General features: G+C 41.3%; 1 protein-coding gene across 1 annotated transcript; it reads right to left on the bottom strand.

Moving 5' to 3' along the window:
* Positions 1-13,560: 13,560 nt before the first annotated feature.
* pim3 (Pim-3 proto-oncogene, serine/threonine kinase) lies at positions 13,561-17,207 on the bottom strand. Its single transcript, XM_085375386.1, has 6 exons — positions 16,716-17,207; positions 16,387-16,496; positions 16,169-16,219; positions 15,643-16,006; positions 14,706-14,882; positions 13,561-14,291 (listed from the first exon to the last, which is right to left on the bottom strand). Exons 1-6 carry the CDS (start codon positions 16,801-16,803, stop codon positions 14,089-14,091), a joined length of 993 nt encoding a protein of 330 aa, XP_085231512.1. The 5' UTR covers positions 16,804-17,207; the 3' UTR covers positions 13,561-14,088.
* Between the last annotated feature and the right edge of the window lie 2,324 nt (positions 17,208-19,531).

Genomic DNA, 19,531 nt, shown 5'->3' with positions numbered 1-19,531 from the left:
AGTCATGGGACAGGTAACATTGCCAGTTTCATAGGTCTGATAGAATGATGACTTTATGTCATACTTGGGTCACAACACCTGCCTCCATCCCACCCTCCATCTTTTCCTTCTGCTTAGCAGCTCCATTTCATTAATGTTCCTCACCACACCATTCACACATTCACGCAGTATGAGCCACATGCAATCACGGGAACACACCCACGCATAAATCCATCCATCCATCCATCAGCTCTACTCTGAGCTACCTTGAATTATTGTTTAGTCCAATTAAATGCTTTCCTTGTTTGTGCAGATGTAATCAGCCCAGTCTCACTCAGGTATGGACCAAAACAACCACAACAAGATCCTTTTCAGGATGTTGTCAAGGACTGGTTCCCCACTTTCTCATAGCTGGGTATGTGTTTCACTGACACTGGGTTAGATGAGTGAATTTGTCATCTCCATGTTGTCTTTTGTTTTAAAGTAAATACCGTAAACAATTACCTGTCCAAAGTTTTGAGAAATTGACAAAAGAAGGCAACTGGACATCTTTAGGTTTGCAAAGACCATAAAACTTCTTCAGTTTAAAAAAAAATGGTGGGGAGTCGTGGGTTTTTAATGTTGGGGGTTTCCTTTGGAGGGGGTCATACAGATCTTTTTCTGATCATCACAGGAGTCATTATATGATTTGACTCCTGGTGTGAAATATGGTGTGGGTCACTATCATCACCAGGTGTTAAGGATAATACACCTGGCAGAAGCTGTGACAATACAGTTTTAAAAAATTGTTAAATGTTTCTTTGAAACTATTACAAAAAGTCTGTACCTAGTCATTACAGATATCATCAAAAGCTCTCTCTTTAACTTCTCAGCACATTCAGTTCTTAGAAGACAAATAGCGCCCTTTCCTCTTCCCTCTCAATCCCAGGGTCCTCCCAAGCTCATATATTCTCAGGCTGAACGAGCGGTGAAAATGCAGCCTGATCGTGGACCTGCTGCATGCGGTTGAGCGAGAAGCCTGTAGGAGGGACACAAATGAAGGAGTAGTTTCTCTACACAGTGGTAGTTTTCTCCCCTTTCTAAGCAGCTCCCATACATTCTTGGTAGCGTGAGGGGAGCCAAGTTCATCTTGAAGTGGTTGTTACATACCTGTGGCAAACATGTGCCCTTTAATCATAGTCATCAAGGAGAAGTGCAAGCTTTTGTGACCGTCCTGAATGGGAGGATGAATGCCCTGTCATTCCCATAGTTTGTTATCGGAGCCCCGTTTTTATAAGTTTTATAAGTCTTTAAATTATCCTAAAGAATCTAAAATATAAAATTAAGGGTCTTTCTCCAGTGAAGGAAAAACAAACAAGAACAAAAGGGCTTGAAGGTTAGTGATCATGCAAAATGATACATTTAGCTTGATTGTTGTATACAGGAGTTATGAGTCATAACAAAAATGAATTTCTTAAATACAGTTGTCCATTCGCTGAACTTCTTTGCTTCTTTTTCTGCTAACCAGAGAAGAAGAGACACTCTGGTCCAAACCTCGCTCTCTAAGTTTCACTGTCACGTCTTTGGTATGACTCTAATCCCGTTTTTCCAAAATATTGGATGTATTTGCGCATGTCTATCAAACACTGCTTTCATTTTCATTTTGAGTCAGTTAAGGCTATCAGAAAGGAGGGAGGTGAAAGCGGTAAAGAAGTAAAAGCAAAAGATACACAGAAAAGCGTTTGCCAAAACAAAACATGAAGACAAAGACAGAAACATCGAGCCGTAAATAGAAACAGATGGCAACGATATGTAAATCTCATAAACCTATTTATTATTCACAGTGGAACTTTTTTAGCTAATTCTTTCAGCAACCAAACATTTGAAATTTGCAGTGGATGTGTCAACTAAGATGTGACCTTTGCTTAGGCTTACAACTAAAATGACAAAGACAAATGACTAGTTAATGTTAATTTGTTTTGTGTTTCATTGTCGAGTAGACTATAGTGGACCCTTCACCGGCATGCGTATAACTGAAGACAACTGGTGCTTTTTCATGGTTAAGTAAATAGGCAACTCATAGTCATGGAGTTCAGACAGGTTCATCTTTACTGAAGACGAACAAAGAAACAAACAAGGAAAACGGAGAAGAGCTGAGTTCAGGGAAGGTATTAACTGGAAGAAATCAAAAGCCAAAGGACCAAAAATTGACAGGCCAAAGTTAAAGTCCAGTGAACACCCAGGTTTAGGGAATCAGGTAACTCTAAATGGTGGGAAAAGTTGGTGTTACTGCAGGGCAAGTGGGAGTGGTAGGATCTGAAATGACAGGAGAGTTAGTGAATGCGGAAACGGGAAGAAATTAATACGACTGTGACAGTTAGACTGGCAGAATTGAGTTCACCAGTTTTTAAGCTGAAGACAGATGGCATCTGATAAAAATGACAGATGAAAGCAGTGAAATGACCAAATAAAAGGCTCTGCCTTAACAATACAATAATAAGTAAAAAAATATCTTTAAAACTATGTACGATAAGTTAAAAAGGCATTGAGGAAGTGAGTGTAGCTCACACCAGAGAGTCACAGAGGAGCAGATATTTATTTCAACTTTATACTTCTACTGACACTGTATCCAGGATCTGTACTCTCACAATGAATTTTTGATAGCTGCAGGGGCCATGTTTGTCTTGAATTTAAGGAAACAATTGCGAACTGTTATTTTGAAACTAAACCTGACTTAAATGCAGGCCTGCGGCACTCTTGACCAGCAGAGTTGTTCATTGTCATCCTCCCATACATTGTGGAAAAAAGGAAGACCTCACGCCTGGGTGCCATGCACCACAGGGCTCAGTTCTGTTGTACTGACCTGATTGTCTGGAATTGGTTTGACAGAAATCTGAGCATCGAGTGAGAAGTTGAATGGTCAGAGCCAAGGCATTAGTCACAGAGTCACTAAGCCACTGATCAAAGACTGTGTATAAAAGATGGAAGACGTTGTAGGTACATTGTTAAAATTCAGTTCAATTCAGTTTAATTTATACAGTGCCAAATCACAACAACAGTTACATCAAAGTCCTTAATGCGTTCAATCTATTGTCAAACAAAGGTCTTAATGTAATAGACTAGAAAGTTCTTCAATATTATATTTTTAGGGTTTGTTACTTGTGGTCTTCGTCAACACGCTATGATTTCCAACCATTTTTAACTGCTTCTCTAACTAGCATAGCTTGAGCTTATCCTAGCTAACACAGAACAAAAGTGGAGCATACCAAGAAGAATTCACCAGTCTTTCACAGGCCTAGAAAAAAAGAGATAGACTATTGTTCCTGCAGACAATCTATAATCACCAGATAACCTAATATGCATGTGTGCAAGAAGAGCTCTGGAGAGTTCTGAACCCAGAACTTTGATAACTGCTCCATCAATGCCCATAGCACGATGTGCATTTCATAAATTATGATCCCACTTAGATTGAAATAAATAATAATTTTGAGCAGGGAATACTTGAGCTAATCAGCTGTTGAGTTAGCTGGTTGCTGCATACACTTTCTTTTAAGCCTATTTTATCTAGACCAGGGGTAGGGGAACTCCAGGCCTCAAGAGCCTGCAGGTCCTAGATGTGTCCATGATCCAACACAGCTGATTTAAATGGCTAAATTACCTCCTCAACATGTCTTGACGTCCTCCAGAGGCCTGGTAATGAACTAATCATTTGATTCAGGTGTGCTAACCCAGGGTGATATCTAAAACCTGCAGGACACAGGCCGTTGAGGCCTGGAGTTCCCCACTCCTGATCTAGACAGACCTAGCATTTCAGTTAATAACATGGACATAATAGCACTGCCCTTAGCTGATATGCTCAACCCTCTTGTCCAAATATGGTGAGGCTTATTTATTTCAAAATGTTCAATTTTACAATTTTCAGAAACCAATGACTGATGTCATCATGACTACTTTCGTCTTTTATTTACAGTTTATGCTTCTAACTGGGATGAGTTTTGTGGGGGGAGTTATTTCAATTTTAGATAATCAAGCTCAAAGTCACACATGCTCGAATCACTGAAAACCTCCTAGAGTACTCTGAATGACAAATAGAACTGAGTGAAACATTAGCAGACATAATGTTAGTCCCTCGCCATGTTTGGCATTTTAAAATACAACCACTTGCCAAAAAGCACTTAACACAAAGTGCAGGTGAGGCTGAATGCCATTGATTTGGGAGGCGTTTGCACATAAACAAAGTACTGAACGTTCCTGCAAGAGTACATCCTGAAACAACTTTCTGTTGTTTTTTTGGTTAATATTTCCAAAGATAGTGTCCTGTTTCATCAACAGAAAGACTGTTCTCATGCCGGAGAAACAGATAACAGCCCCAGGGCTAAATGAGCACCAGGTCAATGATTCCTTTGATCATATTACAAGCTTGTAAAAAAAACTTTAACGATTAAGATCTTTTTTTTTCTCTCTTTCCCTCTCTGCACACACATGCATTCTTTCTTTCATCCCTTTTCATCCCTCCTTTTCTCTCACCTTCTGCTTTTCCTTTGTTTTCCTCTCCATTCTTGCCTTCCCGATCAACCCTTTCTCTCTGCAAACACACACATTAAGTTGCTACAGTCACCTCAGTTCACCTGCAGTTGTTGGTGTTGTTTGGAAGCTAGGCAACACAAACAGGGTGCACAGAAATGGTTGGAGCATTGTAGCCTTGTTTCTGTTTCATCTCAAGAATCTGTTGGTGGGCTTGAGTGTGTGTGTCTCATGTCTTGGTACAATTGCGCATGTGTTTTGCCTGCCTGTATTAAAGTCTCTGCATGAGTCTCCCTGTTCTCTCAGTGTCTCTTAAAACACACTCTACCCTTTATGTTTACAGCATGTCTTCTTGACCCAGAACAATGAGTTCCTTCACGGTGTGCGGTGACGGCAGCAGGTTCCCACCATACAAGCAGCCAGGTTCTCCTCTCTGGCAGCGGCACAGTTTCTAATGAATGCTGAGCCAGACCACTGGAAAGTCCCCGTGGAGGCTCTGCTCTGGGTAACAGAGCAGGAGGCCTCTAGAGTAGGCAGCCAGGCATCCAGCAACCTTGACAGCTAAAAACAAAGCCGTACACACAACACAAGTCCTTGAAGATGTTTCAAGGCAAAGGACACATACGCTACTAAATAATATTTACTTACTGTGTTTAAGAGTTCAAAACAGCAACAACTGCTGGTATTGTTTTTACACTTATCAAAATTAACATATTATTAAATTATTAATACTAGTATAATCTGGTGGGTGGATCCATCCAAATATCGACAGTATCAATGCCAACACTGGTACTTGTATGGGATCAATACTAGTGCGGTAAGATCGATACTTGTTTTTCTATCATCTAAGTTCAGTATGTAGCCCAGTAAATTTTGTCAAATACATTTTTGAAAGTAAAAACATATACCTCAAACATGCACTATGAAAATTGTCTGAACCTTTTTGTGTTGACTGATCACATCTGTTTAATTTATAGCTTCCTTAGGAAAACAGAAGTTTCCAAAAAACCCAGTTTCAAAATATCTGAAAAGCTGAAAGATGTGTCTTTTTATTGTGTTTTATTGTATTAACAAATTGTTGTGGAAAATAAAAATCCTAGTGATTCAGTAACAATCTAGCTACAAGCACAGTCATGTGGTATTGGCACTGGCAGCATCTGAAACATCACACACATATACAGGTCTACTGGTGGAAGAGCTATTGATTTTACAAAAAAACAGATAAAATTGTGATATTAGAAAATTCAGAGAGGTTAAACACTCCATAGAGACTGAAAGCCACACAGCTGCTGCAGATAAAGCAGCAGTATGAGTGCAACAGGAAAAGCACTGCTGACGGTAGAGCCTACAATAGACCTACTATATTACTAAAGCTTAGCATATTTGAAGCCAAGAAGGAAATTTGCAAAAATGCATTGCTCTGTCATTAACAATTTGATTGATTGCAGGTATTATGCTGTTGAATTAGTGTTCATGATGTGCATAAGAGGGTTTTAGTTTGTATTATTTCAGCAGGAGCTTCTATGGTGTTTAATGGTTTTTGAGGATATATGAAGGGTAGCATGGTGGTGCGGTGGTTAGGACAGCTGCCTCACATCAACCCACAAGGACCTAAATCAACCTGGCTGAGGCCTTTCTCTGTGGTTTGCATGCTTTCCCTGTTTGTGTTGGTTCTCTCTGGGTACTCCAGCTTCCTCCCACAGTCTAAAGACATGCAATCAGTGGGGTTAGGTTAATTGGTTATTGCCCATAGGTGTGAGTGTGAATGATTGTCTGTCTCTCTGTGACAGACTGGTGATCTGTCCAGGGTGTACCCTGCCCTATCGTAGCTGGGATAGACTCCAGCCTCACCACCACCCCAACTCTGATAAGGATAAGCGAAAGAGAATGAATGAATAGATGGTTCAGTCTTGGACACAGCTGGGTGTTCCATTAGGACAATGATGTTAAACATCCGTCAAAACTGGTTTCAGAATTGGTAGTCAATTATCAGGGATAGAACACTGACAAGAATACACAAAGACCAACAATAAGAAAATAAAACAGGAAATGACTCGACAAACTCAACATAATGACAAATATTAGAAAAGCAAGAAGAGCTTAACCTAATCACACAAGCTACTCTAAAGCAACTTATCCACTGCAGCAAGTATGTGAGATACAAAGAGTGTGTAGATGTGTGAATGCTGTTGGCAGTGTGGTCAGTAAGACTGGAAACGTGCGATATAAATAAAGTCTATTTAATGCCAGGAAGGAACACTGGTGAGAAAAGAAGCATGCCTCAGAAGCATCATAACCCCATCATTAGGTAAGATCTGAAAGATCTGGCTATATTTGTAAGTGCATATCCTGTTATAGCTTGCACATTCATTTATAAGTTAATGTGCTGCAGATGTGTTTTAGCATCTTCCGAGGTCTAACTGACCGACCGGTACAAGCTCAGACGAGCTGAAATGCAGCTCTAAAGAACCTGCACTTGTCACAAAGATGAATCACAGGATATATTTGTTTCCCTTCAGAATATTTATGTGGGAGAGGTGTGTGAGCGCACAACAGACTCGGGCAGGCAGGCATCCAAAAAGTACAGCGTGCACACATACACGCATGGACACTGCAGTCAACAGCATGCACTTATGTAAACTCGTGCATACAAATGACCACGTCCTTATTCAAAAGGTCAGATGCTCAGGCATGGATACACAGAGAAAGAGTGAGAAGTGTAGTATCACTGGCTTTGGTGTGATCTTTATCACTTTCCCTCTCTCTCTGTCCCTTTTTTTTTTTCATGTCTTGGTGCTGCCGCATGTCCTTCCTGTGTGGGCGCCACCCACCCACCCATCTGTGCCCATCAGGGCCCTCAGGCCCAGAGTCCATCTGGCATCTTCCTCTGTGTCTGTCGAGTTGTCACCTACGACGGCCACCACCGATAGCCTTAATGCGCCGGCAAGTTTATTCTGAGAGTACACACACACACACACACACACACACACAAAATGCCTATGAATTCAGTGACCTCAGCTTCAACTCAAGGCTTTGTGTACATTCACAAAAATACACAACCATTTAATTCATAGATTGTTAAATTAATTTTCAGGCTCATAAAAGAGATAAACTGCCAATTTGAATGCCTCAAAATCTCTTTAAAAGCATTAAAGAGGTAAAAAGAAAAAGTTACAAGCTAAGAAATGTGTTCAGCAGAATTTTATTTTTCCTGGCCAACTTATCAACTCGCCATAACTGTCTAGCACCACTGATGCCTGTTTCGAAGACAAAAGCGGTTGCATAATTGCAGCACAACAGGCTGTTAAAGGAATAGCTCAACTGCTTCTTGGTAGCACGGGAGGTTTTATATCGCTCTGATCTCTACACGCCAAATATGTAGACTAAACCAGCAGGCGATTAGCTTAGCTTTGCATAATCTCTGTAAACATATATCTGCATATATGTAAGCCGATAAGTTCCCATATTGAGCTCTGCATAAACATTGGAATTAGAGAGAAACAGCTTGCCTGACTGTCCACGTGTATTACTGTGACATTGTTCTCACAGGTGAAGCAAGGTTCATGGAAACCTGTGCTCTGAGTGTATGCAGTCATACATATCAAAACATATATAATGTTTTAAGTAGCAAGCCACAGAAAGGCAGATGTGTGTACCTTTGGACAGACCTTGTGCTGTGATAAATGTGTTTTTTGTGACAACTTTATTCTCAAGCCACCTTCTATCTCAGCAAAGATCTACTGTTTTTGCTCTTCTACTTGTCAAAAGCTGAAAGCTGCATCCCTTGTCACCTGTGAAGAATAGAGCATGTAGGGCAAGGCCATGCTGTTAAGTGGACTGAATGGAAACTTACTGGGACTCAAGTTATACATCTAAAATACTACAAGAGTTTTATGAGACATTCCACAGCTGAAGGAGTGCCTGAGGCTACGTCCACACTAGCTCGGATAAATTTGACATCGGCGTATACGTCCGAAAACGCTCCGCATCAACACTATCGTTGTCATTCTTTTTCACAGAGTTGTTCATCCACATTGAAACGGCCGAAAACGCTTACGTTCCAGTACTGCGCATGCGCGAAATGCAAGACGAGTCGACCTGCCTCATTTCTGTCTGCCGTTTATTTTCTTGAAACGTCGCGGCAAAATGTTGAGGAAAAGCACTGAGTTTTTTAAATGGACTAACAATGAGGTGGAGTTGTTGCTGTGAGTAACACAAAAGTACAAAGTTGCAAAAGCGATTGAGAATTAAAGGATTTGAAGAAAAGCTATCTGGAGCATGTACAGACTGATATTAATCTTAAATAGGGCTGTCAAAATTGAGAGCAAACAAAACAATGCAATGCCCTCTGCCATCTTAGTTTAATCGGTCACATGACTAAAATGTGTCATTGTTTTCGAAAAGGCTCTGGGTTCTCTGTCCACACTGCCATGAAAAAACTGCATTTTCAAATGTATCCACTTTGGAGAGCGTTGTCAAAACGCTCCGTTTTCCTTGTCCGAAAACGCCATCTCAGTGTGGGCGGAAGGCCAAAAAAAGGTGCGTTTTCAAACAAAAACATATTAGTGTGGACATGGTTGATCAGTTCTTGAGAGAGTACATGTAAGACTCAAGGGAAATGTATCTGAGTCATGACTGAAGGACAGCAGCACTGAATTTTTCTCGAACACAGTTTCAGCTATGGGCTGGAAGACATTCCTCTGAGATTTTGGTCCATGTTGACATGGTAGACGCTCCACATTTGTCGGTTGAACACACGATAAGAATTTCCCATTCCACCACAGATGTGGTGACTGTGGAGGCCATTTGAGTACAATGAAGTCACTGTTATGATCAAGAAACCAGTTTGAGATGATTGTTGTGATGGCACAAACAACAGTGCCATGTTCAAAGTCACTTAAATCACCTTCCTTCCCCATTCTGATGTAGCGTTTGAACGCAAACAAGCGACCATGACCATGGCTACATACCTAAATGAGTTGATGCCATGTGGTTTGTTGACTAGATATGTGCATTAACAAGCAGTTGAACAAAGAAAAAAAGGAAAACTGGTAAATACACTGACATGGTTCCAATTCTAAAGTTAGTGTATGAAAATGCCTTAAATGAGAGATTCGCACCTCCGTCAGATTAGTTGCTGGTGATATGATTTCATGCAAACAAGAGGCTAAAAAGTTTCTCAGGAAATTAGAAAAAGATTTATGGTGAAATGAATAAAAGAAACCTCCTTTGCACTGTGACCTCAGTAAATCCTTTCATGATGGCTTTATGGACTTGATTAGTATTTGTAGGTCAAAAACACCAACGTGGCTTCGAAACACCAAAATTGAAACTGGGAAAACGGCTTGAGTTCACTGAGCAGTGGGATACATCACAGTGGTTACGCCTATCTTTTCCACTGCCTATATCCTAGCTTAATGTCATATTTAGCATACAGAGCTAATTACAGGTGCTTTAAGCAAGTGATTTTGTAGATACAACTTAGATAAAGATGAATAAGATTATCTTCCTCCCATCACCCTCAACCAGTCGTGGCCCCTTGCTGAGCACGGTTCATCTGGAGGTTTCTTCTTGTTAGAATGGAGTTCTTCCTTCCCACTGTCACCAAGTGCTTTCTCATAGGGGTCCATCTGACTTTTGGGTTTTTACCTGTATTATTCTAGGGTCTTACAATATAAAGCACCTTTCAGCACTATATAAATTGTATAAACACAATTAAATTGAATTGAAAACAAAGATAAATGTAATCAATCCTAAGCCCTCATAGACTTACAGTTTTATGCACTCAAAAATCAAAAAGTGTCAAGTGGGAATGACTGATATGACCTCTTTTAATAGTTTGACACACCAGACCCACACACATCAAGTATCCAAAAAAAAAAAAGAAAAGAAAGAAAAATCATACATTTTGGACATTTGAATACTCCCTCGCTGCCACAGCTAAGTGGCAGTGATGGATGATATTAATCAGCCTGTGGGATCAGACTTCAACTCAAGGAGACAATAGTGTGGCATATGCCCCTGCTACATTTAATGAGGATTTTACAGTGAGAGTGGATGAGCCTCATTCCGAGGAGAGAGGGGATTCTGATGAAGACAAGTTGGAGGGCATTTGCATGTCAAAAAGCCCAGAGACACAAAGACAATAGAGGGATTAGCTCGGAGTCTTATAGAAACAGATGTCAATGTATGGAGTCTGACACCAGCCACTGTTTCTGGCTCTGTGTTGCATCGCACCGTGGTTTAGATGTGCTTGTTAGACTGATTTAATAGAGGCGTCTCCAGTTGCGGTGTGTCTGGATGTTATCCTGGTTTATAAATAATAATATTAAAGGGACAGTTTAATGTTATTTGCTTCTTTTTTTGCCAAAGGTTAACATGTTGCTTTAGCCAGCCCAGCTGAGAAGAAAGCTGGAACTTGGGGAAATACGGTAGCTGGGCTGTCATATCATGGTCATTTCATCTATTTAAATGAGATTTATTCTGTAGACTGTAGGGCTTTGACATGTAGTGTTATCATTTAGAAACCCACTGACGCAAAGAACGAATATAGTCAGACGACTCTTGAGTGGCTGCTTCAAATCTACATATCAACATGTATATTTCAAGTGGATTTTTTTAAGGAATGCCTTCTCCTTCTTTCCCCAGCATCAGTCTTTCTTGATGACTTAGATCCTTGAGAAAATTTAGGGACCAGCTGTATCGCACAGTCTTGAAGTACCCATATGTCTCCACTCAAGTGAAATTGGAAGCAGCCAGTCAAGTAAAAATTGGACATGTGTGGGTGAGTGTTTGAGATGACTCTCGTTTGCAGGGATAATGGCTTTCTTGGTGTGAGGCCCTGTGATTGGCTGATTTCCACGTAGAGATAAAATTATATCTCAAATTGAAAAATCAACATTATATACTTCAAACAATCCTGATACAAGATTTGCAAAATTGCATTTACACTGTTGACATGCATTTGTTGTGTATAATGACAGAGAGAACACTGATTGGCCAGCGGGGGCAGCACCTCCCTAAAAAAAAAAGCATACCCTACACGCCTTATGCTTCTCACTCCTAGTCCCTGTACACCATCAGCCTGCCGTGGGCTTTCCGAGTCCTGTAATGGAATGAGTTGTGTTTTTGCAGAGCAGACAGGCAAGCAGGGGGAATAAAAATGAAAAAGCAATCACTTAAATTTAAGAGGATGCATGTGTTGTGTGTGCGTGATGATGCATAGCATTGTTCTGTCATGCCGCCATCACTGTCTCCTCCCCTAAGCTCCAGAGGCACATCTATCCCTTATTAGCCCCACTGGTTGCTGCAGGTTGTCACCCAGTTAATGGCTCCTGTTAGATTTGTCTTCAGCCACTCAGACAGCAGCCGCTGCCACCGCGTGCTGCAGCGCTGTTATTATCACTATAGGCGGTGTAAATGAAGCGTGCTGGACATGTATATTAGCTTCACCCCGCCTCCTTGGGGGGGGGGGGGGGGATTGCTGTCAAGCAGATGAACAACACTGGGTCTGAATCTCACCATCTTCTGCAAATGGTGGTAATCTAAAGGAAACCTATTAGAATTTTTATTTTTATTAATATTTTCTGTGAGTAATCAGCTATTACGTTGGTGCACGCTCATATTAACTATAGCCAAATATTAAAATAATAAGGCCAGTGTACCTAAAAGTGATCATATGCATTGTTGACTTTGCAGATGTCAGAGTGGGAAAACACAGCTCTGGCTGACGGCACAGAAGCCCCACCCACCTGCTGTTTAAACTTTGTTTGTGAGGGGCAACCAGTAAGAAAGCTGCCTGTATGCAATGGTTTTGCTCAAAAAGATCAGGACACCAGAGTTATTTTCTGTACATAAAAATGAGCTTTTATTGAAACTTTTGTATAAAAAAATAGCGACATCCATCCTTCACAGCCACAAGTCACACAGCTAAACTGAAAGGGTCTCCGAATATGAGGCTATGTGACGAGTACGAGCTCCCCATAGAACTCAAATGAATCTCGACAGCACAGAAAACCAGGTGGATTTCTCTGAAACTTAGTCATTCGACATTAACAGACTTCTTAAGTATTTAAATAACATTCAAAAATCCTCTTTTTCAAATTTAAGTAAACGTTTTATTCTGCTTTTACAATGACAACTGCTTTCAGTGCATCTTCCACATCTAAAAAAAAAAAAAAAAAAAAAGTTGAAATGTAAAAATAAGTTATAAAGGAATGCAAACCAAAGGCCAAGTAGGATATGCAAAAACAAAAACAGAAAAAAAAAAAACAAAAAAAAAAAACAAAAACTGGGGGATTTTTTAAGCATAGACAATAAATAAATAAATAACCACAGAGTGTGGGAATGTCTACATGTTTACGAATAAATTAAATCCAAATGGGGGGAGGGAAGAAAATGTACACACAAATAAGAGGAAAAAAAAAACAAACTACACACTATACAATATTTGTTTGAAGAAAAAAAAACAAAACAAAAAAAACAAAAAACATTTGAGTCCATGAATATTGCATTGATTGTGCATTTCACACCCCAAACCCTGAGGAAGGCCAGGGGTGGGGGCTATGTAGTGTCAAGCAGTGAGATGATGGGAGGCAAAAAAATATATAAAAAATGTATGCGTATATATAGAACAGACAAGTCAGGAGGGCTATGAACCCTGGAACAGGCATTTGAGGCCAGAGCGGGAGAAAAGGGTGGGCTGTGTGTTGACATTTTGTAGACATTCAGAAAAGACAGGATCCAGTTTCCAAACACCTGTTCAGGCTATAGAGTGAGTGAGCAGCGTTAAAGAGAGCGACACAGAGTCAAGTTGAGTGTGTTTCAAGTATTCCATTGCCAGGAAGAGCCCCCATGCCCCCAACCTCCTTCTCTCCTGACTATTTCTACTTTAGCCTCTCAGCTAGGTGCTGGTTGGCTTACAGTGATGGAGAGAGGGAGGACAGAAGAAGGAAGGGGAACAAAACAAAAACAAACAAAAAAAAAAAGAGCCTAAACACCCCTTCCATCACAGCAGAGACAACTTAACTGTCACGCTGAGGGCTATTCCAAGAAGAAGGAGAAAAAAAAAAAAAAAAAAAAAAAGAAAAAAAAAAAAAGAAAAGAGAACAGTTTCTGACAAAAGTCCCCCCGCCCCTGAAAAGCAGCTTTCCAAAAAAAGGCACTCCAAAATCAAAATTAAAACATTTAAATAAAAGGGTTATGTCCATGCTCTATGAGAGCAGCCATGTCTGAATAGGAGGGCCTTGCCAGCTGTGTATACCAGCCTAGTAACAAAACAAGTAAAATTAAAATTTAAAAGTGGGGAGGGGGGGAATAAATAGTGCTGGTAAGACCGCCCAAACAGCAAAATGTTTCCCATTAGGAAACAAGTAAAAATCAACTGAAAGGAAAAGAGGGGATGGGACTATAAGATAAAAAGAACACATAAGTAATAAATTAGAAATTCCCTACAAAAGAGGAAAATTAAAGTACATTTTTCTTGCCGGGCCTGCTGGGTCAGAGGGTCCGGTTGCAGATCAGTCCTATCCCCACCCCTTCTTTTCCCACAAAGTCTTATTTGTTTTTTTGCCCCCCCCCACAAAAAAAAGTCTATCAGAGCCTCCCTCAGAGGCTCTCCTTGCTCGAGCTTGTGCTTGATGAAGAATCTGTGTCGATGGTCCTGAGGCGGATGTCGCTGCCCACAGGCTCCTCCGGTGACTTGGGTGATTCTGCCACTGCCCTCATCCAGGGGTGGTCGCAGATCTGCTCCAGAGTGGGCCGGTCTGAGGGCCGCAGGGCCAGACACCATTTGATCAGCTGCTGGCACTCTGGAGGAGAAAACAAGAAAAAAAAATTAGTAAGAAAAAAAAAGAAAAAAAGGGCCAACAAACTGAAAGAGAGAACCTGATATTTTGGATTCATCTCTACAGCTTATGTATACAATCACAGCACCAGAACACACATCCCCTTTTATTAAGGTTAGCTCTCTAGGGTGAGTGGGACTGGTACAGAGTGCACCAAGGGAAATCAAAAACAGACAAAAAAAAAAAATATCCCAAAAATAAAAAACCTCAATTTTATTTATGACAGATAAATCTGTTTACCAGCCATTTGATCAGGTCATCCATTATGATTACAAGGTCTTACTCTAATGTGAATTGATTTATAAATATAGACCTCATGAGCTATACCAGTAACCATGGCTAGAGGGCAACAGAGTGAACTCATGTGTTAACACTCACCAGCTGAGATCCTCCTCCTGAAATACAGTCTCCCTCTTAGGATCTCCTCGTCCTGCTCAAAGGGGATGTCTCCGCACACCATGTCGTAGAGCAGCACGCCTAATGACCAAACCGTCGCAGAGCGTCCGTGGTATCTGTGAAAGCGGATCCACTCTGGTGGGCTGTAGACTCTTGTACCTGTGAGAGAACAAAGAGGGGAAAAGAGGGAGGTGAGTTACGAAACAGCAGGCGGGAGAGAAAAAGAAAATTGAGAATAATGTGTCTGAAATAGCTGAGTCATGGTAGTAAAGCTTTCCATCTTTTCCTACGCCACAAAACACAAACTGAGTGACCTGCCTCCATCTCCCCTCCTCCCTTCCCTCCTGGAAGGAGGAACTTGGTTACCAAACATGAAAAAAAAAAAAAAAAAAAAAGCAACGTGAGCCCATCACGTGAACTACAGTCTCCGGTTTCACAACAAACAGATGTTACGTGGCACTGACCAAGCATCCACAAAACACAACAGTGACTCAACCTTTACTGAAAGGGAAAAAACATTAAAAGTAGTCTCCCTATCACAAGACGAGGATGATTCACAGATTAAAAAATGGCCACCAATATGATCATTATGCTGTGAGTCATATCTGCGATATGAGAGATCTTTTATTTACTTTTAAATTAGCAACATCCTTTAATAGATCATCGATAAGGAAAACGCAGAGAGACTCTGGGAGAAGAAAACCCTCGACCAAAAACAGACGACTGCGTCAGCGCCTCGTGAACGCCTCCATATCTGAATATAGCACAGCGGGGCACCAAGGGCAAACACAACGCAGCCCACACGGATGCGTATTCATCAAAACAATACACACGTCCAGCACTGAAGCCTCTCGCATAAGCGATGAATTAAATTAGACAATTTTGTTAACACACACACAAAAAAGGAGCGCTTACTTACCATCGAAATCGGTGTAGACTGTGTCCTTGAGAATCGCCCCTGAGCCGAAATCGATAAGCTTGAGCTCCCCGGTGCGTAGATCAACCAGCAGGTTTTCATCTTTGATGTCTCTGTGTACCACGCCGCAGCTGTAGCAGTGTCTGACCGCCTCCAAAACCTGTCGAAAAAAGCCTCGAGCCGTGTCCTCGTCCAGGGCACCCTTCTCAGTAATGAAGTCGAACAGATCCTTCACGAGCTCCGGCCTCTCCATGACGATGAGCCAGCCGTCCGCGCGCTCGTAATAGTCCAGCAATTTGATAACTCCGCGAAAAGACGAGCTGACCTTCTTTAGCAGCAGGATCTCCAAAGGCACCATAGTACCGTTCTGTAAGGGGGCAAATTGAGGCATTTATTAACCATGGAAAAAATTATTTTTTTCTTGAATGGGGGAAAAAATACAATATAGTTATATAAAACCACCCAGCAACAGCCGGGGAGGGGGGTGGGGGTGTTTGCAAAACAAAATCGTCGGCGGATGACTACTTACAATTGTGCCCCACTCCGTCACCCGCTCCTTGGCGACATGCTTCACGGCAACCTGAAATCACACAGAAAAGAATACAATGTGAGCGTTAATTATAGGGGACACACATCGTGTTTCCTGACAGAGAGAACTAGGGAGCTGAGAAATACCCCACTTTCATGGCGCCACATGCAAGACCAAAACATAGACCCCCCCCCCCCCCCCCTCGATCCCGTACTTACCGGTGTGCCGTCAGAAAGACGGTTGCCGGCGTACACAGTTCCGAATCCGCCACTTCCCAGTACGGATCCCACTTGGTAAACCTTCTCGAAAGGCTCCTTCTCCACTTTAACTGCAAGGGGGGAAAAACAAAATAAAACGGGGAATGTTATTTAAAAAAAGGTGAATGCAGCATTGCGAGGTTAAACTTGTTAGCTGTACGAACTGGTCAGCTGCAACCGTAGTAGCACACTTTGTTCAATTAAGAATATGCTTCCGATTTATTAGCCATTACATTACAAATCCAATATAAATGAAGTTAAAAGACGCCTCAAGTGTAACGGTAACCTACCCGGCTGAAGCTGTATTTTCACTGGTAGATGGTCCATACTCGAGTGATTGCAAATATGCGAAAATGAACCAAACTTTGACAGCAACATATTCGAGCTGAAACGACCGTGTAGACGACCTCTATTCGATCGCTGTGAGTCCGAAGAAACAATATAAGTAAGAAAAGAAGTGGGTTCAGACGCAGTGTAAATGGTGGCGCGAACCGTCTTGGCTGCGAGCAACTGTTAAATCCAGTCCAGCAGTGCGCCAACTCCGCCGCACCGCGCCCGTCAAAGTCGTGTCACGACCGCGAAGTCGCACACCGTTCCCCAAAAACCAGCATCAAATATGACTCCTGTGTCTCGACTCAGGTATCTCCGATAAAAACAGTCCTCTTAAGAATTAAAAAAAAAAAAGAAGAAGAAAGGGAAGCCGACCACTCCGATGTGTATAGTAGTCGTGCCGACAGAAGAGTGCGTTTAAAGGGCCTCTGCGGCGGACTGTTGTACTGAACAGTGGCCGCTGTCTGAGCTTTGGCGCGGTCTTCCCAAGCCAATATTTTGACGCGCACTAGGAAAACGATATCCCTCCGCCACCAACACAAGTAGACACTATCGTTTAATTCGCGCGTACTTTCGGGACCTTTTGCCACGTATGCATTCCCATGTAGCTACTTAACACGCGCCACAATTGTATCATACTTTTATTCGAAAATATCCTTGCAATATTAATTTTCGCGGCGCACTACTTTCTCGTAGTACGAGACGCCCATGAACATCGTCTGGAAGCTTTGCGCTGTGTTCGCTATGAAGTTGAAAGGCAACGACCAATTAGATATCATCTATAAATACCATGTTTCGCATTTGGACCAATCCTGGAAAAGTTATTCTAATAAAGCAGGCATTTGAGCTCACGTGGCGGTAATTCTGATAGGTCCTCTGCCGTCCCTCTGCAGAAACGCATATTTTGTATGGCTGGAGGGGAAAGTTCAGCCTTAAGTGTTATTCACCGCCTGCTGATTACACGTTGTTATGCAGCAGTGTGTACTCACTCATGTTATTTGTTTTGTTTTTACAACCCAGGAGAATTCCCATCACTTAAAAATGAGCAGTTTTTTTATTTGTGAGACCTATAATTTAATGTTTTTTTGTTTTGTTTTTTAAATGAGCATGGTCATATATCCAAGATAAGAAAATTATTATTTCTGTTTAAAAAATAAAGTGTTATTAATGCTGCAAAAACATTTTCAATAGAGTTTGGTTATATGTGTGTGTGTGTGTGTTGCGGGGGGGCACTGGAATGAGTTAGAAGCCTAAGATGATAAAAAGCACTGAATGTCATCATTTTTTAAAAAGTAAAAAAAAGGGCCAGAGGAAGACATCCTGCACAGGTCAACCGGTCCATCACAGCACTAGAGAGACAGACACATAGTCTCAAAATCCCATTTACAGCCAATTTCGAATCACTAATTAACCCAGCATGCATGCCATTGGGCTGTGGGAGGAAGCTGGAGTAAACCAGAGAGAACCCACACAGGCAAACAGTGAACATGCTACCTTTTTTCTAGGAGTGCCTACCTGCTCAAGTCTATCAAATTAGCACTATGTCCATCAAAAAATAAAAAACTTCCAACAGATTAATTTTTCATTTAATATTAGATGTTTTAAGGCTGAAGTTGCACTGTGGTGGTTACTTTTTATTTTCAGTGACAAATAGGTGTGATGAGAACTATTCTGTTGCTAGTGAAGGAAGAAGAAAGCTGGCCAGGACTTTTCCCAGGTTTATGTAACAGGATGATCCATGCATGGTACTAGTCACTATACTGCCCACATATATACATGATCTAAACTAATATGATAAGACTGGAACACCCCGAACAGATCACGCTGCACTGTGTTGCATGGAGTTTCTACAGATATCACAGGCTGCTTTCTATGCCTAATAATAAATTAGGTCAATACAATGTTGCACACAGGCAAGCTTGTGTGAAATCCAAGCTTAGTATAAAGATAATAGACCACAAAAACATAATCAGTTGGTCAAAGTTAGTCGAGCCAGCTGCCCCATTTCTGAATGTAGACTTTCCACTTTTGCACATCAAATGTCCCCTTGGCTCTCAGTGAAGTTTCCACTTTTTATATTATGTTACCTGTGATCCTCTGTATGTGTATGTGTGTGTTTAGGCTATGCGTTCGTGTGTGTGACTACTAACTAAATAGAACCATCGGAGTTCCAGGGAATGTTATCTCACTATAGACCTGCTGGCTGCAAAGTTATGTAAATGTGTGCACACACACAGACACGGGTTGCATTTAAGAACAGAGTAAGAGCCTGTAGGCTAACCTGCTGTGTTTTTACCTTTTCAACCAATGATGTCACACGCTGCTTCATGTGATGAACAATTTGACTAAGGAGTTGATGCTATCAGCGCATTTGTGCATTTTGTAGCATAACTTTATATGTACAAGATGGTGACAAGAGAACCAAAGTATTGATCCCCTCAAGAAAACGTGTCAAGAGGTCACACAAAGGCTTCAGGCACTTGCATTTTATTTTTTTCAAGGATAAGCTACTATGTACATGGAAATATGGAGATATATGGGTGAACCTCAAGGGTTCCTATGCTTTTATCTTGTAAAACATTTGCATAAAAGAGTTCAATCGTTTAATGGATAATGCTTCAAAAGGAAATTTGTTCCCTGCAGCAGCACCCTCCGCCTCTCCTGCAGGATCATTCTGTGGTCACATATGTATTTTGAGAAGTATTACGGCTCTGACCCATGCAGTTATTATTAGTAATTGCTCACGATGCTGTAGATCTTCGAATTAAAGCTTCTT

Source organism: Diplotaxodon limnothrissa, linkage group LG17 (assembly GCF_057381915.1).
Source record: "Diplotaxodon limnothrissa isolate DT_005_m linkage group LG17, D_limnothrissa_male_GT1.1, whole genome shotgun sequence".
Taxonomy (NCBI): Eukaryota; Metazoa; Chordata; class Actinopteri; order Cichliformes; family Cichlidae; genus Diplotaxodon; species Diplotaxodon limnothrissa.
This window is presented reverse-complemented; position numbering and strand designations above follow the sequence as displayed.

Excerpts from the sequence above, each read along its gene's own strand:
- pim3 (XM_085375386.1), bottom strand. The coding sequence starts at position 16,803 with ATGTTGCTGTCAAAGTTTGGTTCATTTTCGCATATTTGCAATCACTCG. Across the intron at positions 16,220-16,386 it reads GTCTTTCTGACGGCACACCG|GTTGCCGTGAAGCATGTCGC; the intron begins GTAAGTACGGGA and ends GTGTGATTTCAG. Across the intron at positions 14,292-14,705 it reads CAGGAGGAGGATCTCAGCTG|AGTGCCAGCAGCTGATCAAA; the intron begins GTGAGTGTTAAC and ends TTTCTCCTCCAG.